The 12292-nt window shown below is 40.5% G+C and overlaps 1 protein-coding gene and 1 long non-coding RNA gene across 4 annotated transcripts in view; one reads left to right on the top strand and one right to left on the bottom strand.

The window, feature by feature from the left end:
* Window positions 1–7475: 7475 nt before the first annotated feature.
* On the top strand, window positions 7476–11441 carry LOC109633375 (homeobox protein Hox-D11b-like). 3 transcript variants are annotated; one of them, XM_020093189.2, is made up of 3 exons: window positions 7476–8596; window positions 9669–9810; window positions 10507–11441. In XM_020093189.2, exons 1-3 carry the CDS (start codon window positions 7927–7929, stop codon window positions 10598–10600), a joined length of 906 nt encoding a protein of 301 aa, XP_019948748.2. In that variant the 5' UTR covers window positions 7476–7926; the 3' UTR covers window positions 10601–11441. The 3 variants fall into 3 exon arrangements, with proteins under 3 accessions (XP_019948748.2, XP_019948756.2, XP_019948765.2); XM_020093197.2 differs by having other exon boundaries at window positions 7781–8596; window positions 9672–9810; window positions 10507–10735; XM_020093206.2 differs by having other exon boundaries at window positions 7781–8596; window positions 10511–10650.
* LOC109633393 (uncharacterized) overlaps window positions 9870–12292 on the bottom strand; it is a 32918-nt gene continuing 30495 nt past the window's right edge. Inside the window, exon 3 of the long non-coding RNA XR_002202997.2 lies at window positions 9870–10022. This is a non-coding gene — a long non-coding RNA (uncharacterized lncRNA). The remainder of the gene's footprint in view (window positions 10023–12292) is intronic.

Raw genomic sequence — 12292 nt, 5'->3', positions numbered from 1 at the left:
AGAGTTTACCTGATTTGGCTCATGTACTTGTTCAAACACTGAGTTTTCATTAGACAACTCACATTTTGTTTGTTGATCAGCAGTTTCCAGGAGCCTCGGGCTGAAGTGAGCGGATCTAAAGTAAGCTTCCTATATCAGGACGTTTGTGCATATTCACTCCACAGATTCATTTATCAGAACCTTTGAGAAATGTGACGGATCGGGTCCAAAGTTGCTTTTACTCTTTGTCTCACTGCGTAATGAAACCTGCAGGAATCAGCTGAAGTCTGAGCCGATTTACGCGCATTTGCACAGCTTCGATTTCTTTGCGTGTTTTCATTAAGTCTCACTGACTAACCTGTAAAACAAACATGTGTTTATATTATTCAATCTGGAACAAACAATTCCACAAACACGGTTTTAGATAAGATCACTGTCTCCCTGTGTGATCCATGTACGTTCAGGTCTGCCACCATTTGCTGGCTGGACCGCACATGGGCAGACACGCAATTTATTGGACTTGACAGTCAGTGTGTGTCCGTCCCAAAAAGTGAGACACCTGCTTTGGGACAGATGTCCATGTCCATGTGGACTCACAGCTCCAGAGACCCTGGTCGCTCGGCCTCTCCTCCATCTAACAAGGTAAAACCACCGATATTCTGCTTAATCCAACCAGTTATTAAAACCTGCAAGGCCACATGCTTTATTTCGCTCTAGCTTTATTCATCCCTTCATTTAAAATGAATTAATTTATATATTTATATTCCTTCCTTGGTCTCTGTGAGTTTTGATTGTCATCTTCCTCCATCATGGATTGTTCATTAAATTCTGGCTGTACGCAATGCGTCGGGTCTTGACGTATAAAATGTCTCGTATTTTCCAAAAGGAAATGAGTTTAGTTTAAAAACAAGGAATTGAAATTACTGCCGCAATAACACAGATCATAATAAAGATCTATGATAACTTCTTAATTGCTGAAACTTCTAAAACATCTTCAACTTTACAAACTTGGTTTAGGATTTTACAAAATTCTAATTATTTCCACCTCATATTTTACTCACAATACAGCACAGAGTGAAACGAGCTGGTATTTGTTATTGAGATCATTATTATGATTTTATATTTGAATTTATTTGAATTGGAAAACTCCTTTTTTTAAAGAAAATTACGAATATCGGGATTGTTAATTTCAGTAATGACCCTACCACCACTACTACTACTACTACTACTACTACTAATAATAATAATAATAATGGTAATAATACCTTTTATTATATTACAGTGGAAAATATTTAACATTAAGCTTGGAAATATATACAAATAAAGTTATTATCAATTCTATATTTTAGACGATGAAATAATAACATGACCTATTTCTTGGTATTTAAATACGCAGCACTGCTACAGGCCTGGTGTCATTAAAGTCGCCCGCGGTTTGACTGTGAATCCTAAACTATCAGTCTCGTTTCACATTTCAAATAACCTTTAAGATCGTAATAAAATGCAAATTCGATGTGAATCCGGTTCGTTCCTGGATTTATATCAAACATTAAAACGATCTGAAAGTTGGAAAGATGCAGGACAAGGCCCGAGAGACCTTCACCCACAAATTCACTCAACGTAAAAAGCACAGAAACATTTCCCTTAGGTTTCTTTTTTTTTTTTACAGCACAGTCCTGAGTGTGTTTACTTTTATTGTAGTGATATAATATATTTATTAAAATGTGCATAACCTGATAAAAAAAAAAACTTAGCTGCTGTGTGAGCTGACGCGCTGAGGAAGAGGAGGATGAGGAGGAAGAGGAGGCCTACACTCAGTGGAGGCCGTCACGTGTGCTGTTGCTGTGGGATGTAAGAGAGGAAACAGTGAGGAGCTGCAGCAGAGACCTGTTCAGAATATCATCAGATGAAAACCAGTTGAGGTGGATGACCTTTCCATCAGGACGCTGCATCATTCATCTCCCTGCTGTTAATTGGACAGTGGAGATTATTATTTACAATTTATTAAATAGTAAAATACTCAAATCCAACTGTGGTATTCCTGCTGCCGGAGGCCTGCACTCATTTCTCCTATCGACTCTCCGCTGCTGCATATTCAAAGATTTTCAGTCCATCTATAATAGCTTATGTATAAATAAAGATGAAATGCACATAGTAGGCCCACATCTGGTTCGTTCATCGACTGCGGTTCAGTGCAAACACGTCTTAAATGTTGCACAGAAATGTTCAACAGCCCTGCGTTGAGTTTACTGTCATATCAGCAGAATTTACGAGACGTAACCAGATACCAAACCACTCCAGAGTGCAGCCATTTGTAATTTTATCAATTACACATTTCCGCCATGATGACAGGCTTCAGTGTACATGTGTGCGGTGAGGGACACCGTCCAATCACGTCCTCTCCCTAAGCAGTGGAGACCATTTTATTTTATTTATTTATTTTTTAAAAAAAGGCTTCATCAGCTGCAGGGCCACTTGTGGATCAGTGGTGTGATGTGTAACAGCAGCTGAGACTCGTGAGGTTTTATATCATTACAATGAGATGACACGCAAACATCTACAAACACACACACACACACACACACTAGTCAACACACTGTTTAGACTTGGCAATGGCTCTGCTCATGTGTCCCAGTAAACTGTGACAATGTCCCTGACACTGAGGACACATGAACAACAGCAGGACAATGAAACCAAGGCAGCACAATGGAATTCAGCCATAGTTTTATTATTGACATCTGTGCTTTATACCACTGTCACAAAATGTCTCCTGTTAGTTGGCGGGTGCATTGGTCCCATTTACAACTTAGACTAACACACACGAACACAAACACAGTTGTCATATATGACAGATTATAATGTTTAGTCTTATAAAACAGCATCAAAAAGCCACTTCGGGCATCTTTAGAATATCTACTGTCTTTATTAAATCTGTTGACAGATGATACAGGGTGTAACAGATGGAAAAAACATTTCTGTTGTGTATTAATTCATGTATTTTGTGTATTTCATGTCTGGTTTTGTTTTAGGACAACTTGCGTTTAAGGTTTTTGTAGCACAAGAGTAAGATCAGCTCGTCGGTTGGTCCTTTTCTCTCTTTCTCTTAAAATAATCTCAAAGAATTTACTGTAGAGCTTAAATAAAAATGCCTCCAAGTCAAATAATATATAGAAATAAAAAACCGACTATCGAGTGTATTACAAATATAAGTAGATTAAATAATATAAGACAAGAGAATAAGACGTTTGACCACTAGACTTTGATATGAAGCAGGTTAAATAACCACATACATAGATAAATAACAATATTATTAGCTTTATTTATGTGACACTTATGAACAATGTTGTGCTTTACATGAATGAAACATCAGACGGAGAAAAACGAGAATAAAACAATAAAACATGAGCAGAGAGAAATAAGTTAAATCTGGTTAGAAATTCACATCAAATAAAATAGGATTAAACAATGTAAATAAGAACCAGTGTCAATCACCTGTAAGAAACAAGCTGCGAGTATATAATATTTTATTACTTATATAAAGTGAATTTATGCTGGTAAAATAATTGACTCGAATTTACAACAGATAAAAATGCAACATTTATAATAGTGAATATGAAAATAGAGAAATTCAAACAAACACGAGCACCGTTTTGTTTTGTCTTGATATATTATAAGTCCAATAAAACCCAGTGAAAATACTGAAGTGCGGCGATAATGAAAACACAGTTAAGTGTGGGGCATCTTGTAAAGGTGACTTTTAATTTTAAGGAGGCACTTAAAAGCAGAAGTGGAGTCTGCCGATGTCACACTGAGAGCAGGGCTGTTCCGTTATATGAGGGGCTTTAAGTGGAAACGCACTGGTCAGCGTAGGTTTGCAGTTTGGTGGCAGGGACAGCTCAGAGTGTTTGATCAGCTCATCTCAGAGGAGCCGCCGGGCCGCGAGGGGTTAAAAGCTCCTTATTCTCGGGGGCCAGGCTGTGCACGGCCTGGTGGAGGTAATTAATAAAACTTTAAAATGTATTCTAAACTTAATGGGCAGTCGGAGCAGTGAGGCTAAGACTGAGGTGATAGGACACGACCTCCTGGATTTAGCCAACGATCTCCCTCCTGAGTTCTGGATGAACTGCGATTGTGAGACTGAGTCTGAGTCGGTAAATAGAAAGTTATAGTGAAGGTGTGATGATATAAAGATGTCAGTTCTTGTGTTGTATAAAATGAGCATCTCAGAATTAAAAACAAGATCTTCCTCCGCCAGGGTGGTTATGTTTTCACCTCTGGTTTGTTTGTTGGTAACAAGGATTAAGCAAAAACTACTGAATCGATTTCCATGAAACTCGGTGGAACGATGCTCTATGCTTTAGGGAAGAAGCCTTTAAAAAATGGTGTGGATCCAGATCATTGACCTAATTCTCTTTAACATTGTGAGATTTTCCATATTCCCAGGGAGATAAGAGGCTTAGATAAGTGCTTCAAATCAAACGCTTCACTAAGGTTATTTGCCATGAAAAGGCCCTAACATTGGTACAGGAGACCTGCATCTGCAGTTTCTCTGGACCAAACATAAAAACAGGCAACGCAGGCGATTACCTGGGGCCCCAAGCTGAGATGAGGCCCCTGAGAATTGATGATAAATTAGTCTGCAGCAACAACAATTTTGTGAAAACCCTTTAAATCCTATGATCCGCTATGTACATGAGACTGCAACAACACCAGGGTCAGAGACCCCCTGCGGATAGCTTACTGCAAAAAAAAAAAAAAAAAAGGTTTGGTTCAATATTGGGCCCCTCAGATCCCTTTGGCCTGCATGGGGACCCGAAACACTCCTGGATACGAACCTCTTCTCTTGATTGTATATTAGCTGTTATGCACAGCGGTAGAATTGTGCACCACACATGTTGTGTTGCATGTATGAGTGTAAAACCATCACAGAGTAAATCCCACATGGTGAAAGAGGAGAATCGCTGCAGCTCTGGTGATTCCTCTGTCTCTCAATGAGAATCCTCTGTGTAACAGTATCAGACCGAGCAGTGTCCAGCGTCGGCAGGCAGTGATAATTCATGTGTCACATGAGGGAGAAGATGCGTCTATACTGTGTCACTATATCGGGGAAAAACAACCCTCTGGATCTTTTCTAAGCTATAATTGTTCCTTGGCATCTCTAGAACTTGCGTCAAAACAACCCTCTTTATGAAAGAAATGTCAACTCGGAAATAGAACATTTCAACAAACAGTCAGCTGGATCCAGCGAGGGCCCCTCCAGAAGAATGTGTGTACCATCTGAAAGAGGTCAGGCACACGTCAGGAAAAAAAAAAAAACTGTTTATAGTTGTTTCTGTGGAGAAACAACAACTCAGTGATTCCAAGTGAGGGCGGGGGATGTCCAGAGATGTTGCAGGAGCTGCACTGTATGTTATTTATCTTCTTAATAAAGAAGGAAAGGAACGGTTCACACTCAGCTGGAGATGAGGCAGTTGTGGTATTGGTGGGTATCGATCAACCTGAACCATCGGAGGAGGGGGACGCTCCAAAAGAGATATGATTCATAAATATGCAATTATGCACTGGGCCAGCGACCGCAGCCAGGTGTGGAGACTTCAGATCCGGCTACAGTGTTTTTCTCCGAGCAGGAGATTGATGTTTTCGGCTGCATTCCTGCAGTTCATTAAAAAAGGCAATTAAAATCTTTTTTTAGAAACCCGGTTGTGCAGTTGCGGAAATAATTTCCTCTGACGTGAATAATCAGCTTCGGCTGGTAGTTGATGATGTTTGGGATATTTTCTGTGATGAAGAAGGTGTTTTATCTGTTTTCATCTTTGGTTTAAATATCTAAAAGTGTGTGTGTGTGTGTGTGTGTGTGTGTGTGTGTGTGGGGTGTCCTTGTATTACTCATGTTGTGGGAACTTGTTTTCCTTATGGGGACAAAAAGTCTATGAAATAAATTATTAAATCATCACTGCGGTCGTCTCGGTTCAGATGCGGCTGCGTGCAACCGGCAGCACTGTACGGTTGTGTGCTCGTTATACATCAAGTGCATTAAAAACAGTGTGACCCTTCCGTCAGGACAGCACACGTGTTTCTGAGAAAACGTCCTGATGATGGGTGAATGAATGATGTGGGAAGCGTCTTTTGATTTCACACATATATTCATGAGGCACAATAAATGGGAAAGTCCCCTTACAGCACAAGATTTCCCTTTTATGCGGCTCTTAAATAACGGGCCTCATAAGGAAATGAGATGTAATCTGAGGACTGCTCGACTAACGCTGTTATACTATTACTGCTGCTCATCCACTTGTTTGTCACCAGCATTGTTTGTGCTACCATCGCTTACTTGTCTTTCTCTGAGGAGAATGATTGAGGAATAGGAATCAACTGGGAAAGTAAATAATTAGGGTAAGATCCAGGTAGATCTACTGTACATTTATTAATGCCTACAATTATTTTCAATATTAATTAATGAATCTATTGCGTTATTTATGTTTTTATTTGTATTTAATCATGGCAGTTTTAGTCCTCCATACCTGAATACACCGTTTTATTCTGAAACTACCAGCCTCAGACATTACATATATAATATATAACTTGTATTAAGAGATAATAGAATATGGGTAAATATCATGAATACATCTTGTTTGCTTTTAAAGGATAAAATGTGTATCCTATTTTTTAATGGGATAGTTAAGTTTCAGCTTTAATTCAAGAAAACACCAACAAAGTATTTCAGAAACAAAACATTCATTTCAGGGTTAAAAACCAAAACACTGAGCGAGTAATTAGATCCATACTGGCAGCCACTTTTACACAACTTCATAAACAACGACTAAATGAAACGTTTTCTGCAAAATGTTGGAATCAATCATATGAGTTGGGCTAATTATTAATTTCCCTCCAAAGATAGATTTAACACCAGGCACAGTGATGTACCTCAATTGTCTCTGACTGTAAATGAAGTTGGGGTTTCGCTGCTGCACAAAATGATGGTTCAGTCATGAGCTGCATGATTTTTAAAAAAAAGAGAAAAAGCGAAACTGTGACTGAGCTGCTTTTATTTCTCTATTTTCAGCTCAGGGATGTTTTCCTTTGATTGGACTCAGTCCTACAGGAACAATGCACCTTCACAGAGGCTCATTCTGGGTTTTTAACCGAGTCCATTCAGCCCAACTCCCTCATTAATGCCCTAATGTTCTTTGTAGAGCAGGACTTGGTTGGTGCTTTCCCCCTTTTCCATTAGGAGACCTACTTCAATCTCCTGACATGCACACACCTGTAGAGAATCAATCTACATGTTTCCCTCCGTGCTTTACAAAGAAAAACTGAGTTTCTTTTATTACAGGCTCTCTGGTGAACGCAGACCTCTGAAGACGTCTAATTCTTATTTTCTCTGTAAGCTTTAGATTTCAATTTCATCTCCAGGGCAATTTATTTATATTGTATACAGCATGCCATAAAGGCTTAACTGCAGTACTTTCATGTGGGTTATTTTGTTGCCTGCTGCATGTGTGTGTGTGTCAGTGTGTGTGAGTCAGTGTGTGTGTGTGAATCTGGGGCTGGCACTGCTTGGATTTGACATGGCCTGACTACAAAAACATGCAGCACAGCCTTTAGGTTTGGTTAATTGTCCTCTGTGGACCCAGTTTGAGCTGCACAAGGTCAAAGACAATGTTTTACCCACTTTCCAGAGGACACTGAGAGGAGCTTTCATTCAGGTCTTGGGGGTAATTAAGGAATGGTGGTAGATTGGCTTCTTATTTATATCCTGTTTGCATCTCTTGCTTTAACTTCCAGGGCTGCATGTCATGATGCAGAGCTGAGTTTAAAGTTTACTGTCACATGGGGGTAAACTCTGATTTGCTGCCCCTCATGTGGACATAGATGAGGGGTTAGACGTCGTTTGGACACCGACCAAATCTCACCTTGTTGCGTTATTTAAAGTGTTTTTAATCATCCATGTATTTACCGAGCTGCACTTACCCGTCAAAGTCCGACTTTGGCTCCGTCCCGGCACCGTTTCTAACGGAGAGTGGCGCCGCTCTGCTGGAGCACAGCGGCGCATCGGCGCGGTACCGGGGCTGCTGCTACCACGAGCCCCTGCAGCAGTATCCTCCTCCGGGCAAGTGGACCCTGTACCAGTCCAGCCGGCCCATCACCTCTCCACCGCCATCCTGCTTCAACCTACCCGGGGAGGCTGCTTACCATCAGGGGCTTCCGTCCCCGCCGGAGACGATATTCAAAGGCGGTAAGGAGTGCTTCCTGAGCGGGGGGACGGTTTACGGCGCGTCGGACCCGCGTCTTCACGCGCACGCGTTCGCCGGAGACCCGCGGAGTTTCCCCGGGAGATACACGACGTACCACCCGGACTCGCAGCTCCTGTTCCCGGCGGCGCGGAACGGAATCCTGCTGCCGGTGTTCGACCAGTTCATCGCGGAGGAGGCGGAGAGTCCGAGGACAGGGACCGCGGATCGAGAGAAGGAGACGAGTCGGACCGGATGGACGAGCTGTCCCAGCGGGGAGAGCGGCGAGGTGAGGCCGGTGTCAGAGTCGCCGCTGACGGGGAGGGAGGACGAGGAGGACGCGCCGTCATCCAGCGGCGCTGGAGGAGACTGCAGCCATGACCGGAGTAAGTGGAAGTCATATAGTTTTATAGGCTGGTCTTTAGCACAGAATAAAGCCAAATACAGGCTCCTGTAATACAACGAGTGATGGACATCCTGTATATTTAAACTGAAACATCATGTGTGTACTATCCATATAGTATATTTTCCTAAATAGGCCTAAATTGCAGGTTGCAGGTTTATTTTAATAGTGAAAATGTAAATGAAGTCTAGAGATCATTATTCTAGCCCACAAAATAGAAAATAGTATTTAAATTATCATTTTTTATTCTATAGCTCGCATCCATGTGTTTGTTTAGTCAAATATAATTTATCAGCCTATATCAAGTTCATGTTTTTAAAATAAAGCCAATTTTTTATTACACCAAAAAGCATTAATTATATTTTTAAAAAAGTTTAAAGGCCCTGAAACCTCATTTAGGTGTATTAAATAAAAATACATGAGTGTGTATGTAAAAAGTCTACACGCCCAATCTCTTATGATTAGAAGTTTTTAAAAACATCTTTGTTATTAATATTGTTTTCAGATGTGTCTCAAACTAATGGAGTCATGCAAAAGCTAGCATTGGTAATCAGCTGCTGCTAATCTCGTCGAATCGATTTCTACGATTAAATCACCCAGTCTGCCACTTTTCTGCCGGTTTTAATTTTGTTTTGCACAGATGCATGTGTTTCTCCTCCATAACTTATGAGCTGAACATCTACAAATGCATGAAAATATGAAGACGATACGATGACCTCTAGCTTCACAGTTGCACAACATGAAGGTCATGTTTCCTGGACTTATCGTTTTGACTCAGACCTTGACATTCACCTCAAATCAAATGTTTAAATTAATTTAATTTAATTCAAATCAGTGAGTTTATTCTTGTAGGTCAGTTTTAAAGTTGTTGCTCATCTCTTGTTGGATGTTTGGAGGAGATGGGCCTTGTCCCCTTTTCCCCTGATGACGAGATTTTGGCTTTCTGGACATATTTAATGTTTTTTTCTATCAATTCATGGACCAATATTTCTCTTCTGCATCTACTATCTGTTTTCTTCCTAATGCATGTTTCATCTTTTTCACCTTTTCTCCAGCAGAGTCCTCTGTGAAGAGGAAGAAGCGCTGCCCTTACTCCAAGCAGCAGATCAGGGAGCTGGAGAGAGAGTTTCTCTTCAACATTTACATCAACAAGGACAGACGCATGCAGCTGTCCCGCCTTCTGTTCCTGACAGATCGGTGCGTGCATGTTGTAATATTGTTAGGGCCTGTGTTAGGGTACTTGTTACTCCACTCACCAGGTGCTTCTCATGGCCCTGAGGTCCTAGTGAAGCTGCAGTGAAGCTATACTCTCATTAAATCCTCATCCGCTGCAGTGCTGCAAAAGACTGCGGACATGCTGGTGTTTGGCTCCATGTGGAAACAAAAGGATGAACGTGGTCTTTTTTAACCTGCAAGGAGAAAAAAACAATGTTTGGATCAATTCATCTACTCAATGGGAAAGTTAGAGCTGCTGGAATCTGACAAATTAATCAGGAAAATGATTGGTAGATTAATAAATGATGTAGTGAGGAGATATAGTTCATACAGTACAGTGAGAGGTAAAGATGGGGATTTACAGATTCACTGTATTCCTATTATAAACTATATATTATGTAAACTTGGTATTTTCAGGTAGCTTATGTTGTTTTGTATATTTTTTGCTTTTAAACATCCCAGCATATCTGTCACTTTAATATATTATACACACAACCAATCAAAAACAATTAGATTATGTGATACTTTAATGAAAAACAGCAGCGTTATATTTATGGTGTTCTGCTGATTTCATATTGTTTTGTACTGCAGATTATTTTGTGTCCCTGCATGCTCGTGTTTTTTTTTAAGTCAACCTTTGAAAAAAAGATTTTCTTTCTTTTGTTCTATGCTTTTAAGACAGGTGAAAATCTGGTTCCAGAACAGAAGAATGAAAGAGAAGAAACTGAAAAGAGAGAGACTACAGTACTACACACAGTACCACCTGTTCTGACGCATGGACGAGGGGGATGGAACTACAAGATGCTCCTTCTTTTTTTAATGTCATTCCAAAAAAAAACTGTGCGTGTGTGACAACCCTGCAAACACTGTCACCGCAGCGCATTTCCATTCCGGTCACGTAGGCAGGTCAAGACGTGAATAAAGATAAGGAACAAACACCCCTGCTCCTTCAGAAGGAGAACTCCAAGGCTCAGGTTTAGGCCCACTGTAGAAACTTCTCTTTTAAAGAATGTGTCTCGCTCTTGATCTTCCATCAAGAAAGCATTGAAAATGCTCCGCTCGCCTTATTTGAACCCATCTGCCCTCTGAAGTCATGTGGCTCACTGTGAAGGAATTAACGCTCTTTCTGTCTTAGGCCTTTATGTTCTGTAAATACCCGGAAATGACCACATACTGTACATTCTTTGAGAAACTGAATAGGGAAACATTAACTACAGATGTACAGCGGCTCCTTATATTCATGTCCATGGAGCCTCATGTATTGGGACTTTTGGTTGTTTCTTTTATGTTGATTTGCACTGCTTATCTATCTATCTATCTATCTATCTATATCAATATATGCACACTTAAAAGATGAAGACAATGTACTTATTCAGATATTTGACAACCTGGTAAGACCTGAATTTGGTGTAAAAACATTTAAATTAAATAAATCAAGTCATGAAATTTAGCAAATCAGTTTAGACACTTTTCAAATGTGTGAGAATGAGAAAATATTTGAACAAACTTCATCGCTATTGTTTATCCTAATTTAAAATGTGTGACAGTGCCATCTGAAGCCATTCACAGGGTGTTGTCCTATTGTTTTATAAAGTAATAAAATGAAAATTCAAGTCATGTGTGATCACTTCTGCAACCCCAAAAAAATCAAATAAAACACTATTCCCAGAAGCACATTTAAATAGGCTCGCATTTTACGTGGATGATGCCTGAATCATAAACACAGCCACACAAAGTAAAGAGCAGGTTATTGTGCCCTCAGGTTACAACACTATAAAATGTAACATCACAGCAGTAAAGAGTCGGAGCGTCAAAGTGTAGAAGAAGAAGTAAAAAGCAGGAGAAGGCGTTTTTTTCAGTCTTGTGGTCGCTGGGATCTCGACCCAGACTTTGAACAACATGGGCCCAGACAGCAGAAACACAGCGAGTCCAAGGCTGCTGGTGAACCTTGAACCGCAACCCAAGCACAACACACACTCACACTCACACACTCACACTCACACTCACACACACACACACACACACACACACACACACACACACACACACACCGGCACAACCACCATTTCCTCAAAGACTTTTATTGGGGCAATACAGACAGTCTGCTGTCCCTCTCTCTCTCCTTCTTTCTTTGTCTCACACATTCACTTAGAGAGTGTGTGAGTGTGTGTGTGTGTGTGTGTGTGTGTGTGTGTGTGTGTGTGTGTGTGTGTGTGACATAAAAAGAAAGACAGGGACATGAAAGGAGAGATTGTGTGTCTGGTTGGAACTAAAGGCATTCAACCTAATGGCCCCCAATAAACCTGAGTACAAGCCTGTTCGGGCCTTGAGCATGTCGTCTCATGTTGTGTTGTTTTAAATGGACTTTTACATTTTTACTGTCTCAAAGAAATGCATATTGTCGACTAACAGAAAGTACTGCAGGTGTTGGAGAAGTTGCCATGGTATTTACGTAGTTAATGCA

Source organism: Paralichthys olivaceus, chromosome 14 (assembly GCF_024713975.1).
Source record: "Paralichthys olivaceus isolate ysfri-2021 chromosome 14, ASM2471397v2, whole genome shotgun sequence".
NCBI classification, from domain to species: Eukaryota; Metazoa; Chordata; class Actinopteri; order Pleuronectiformes; family Paralichthyidae; genus Paralichthys; species Paralichthys olivaceus.
This window is presented reverse-complemented; position numbering and strand designations above follow the sequence as displayed.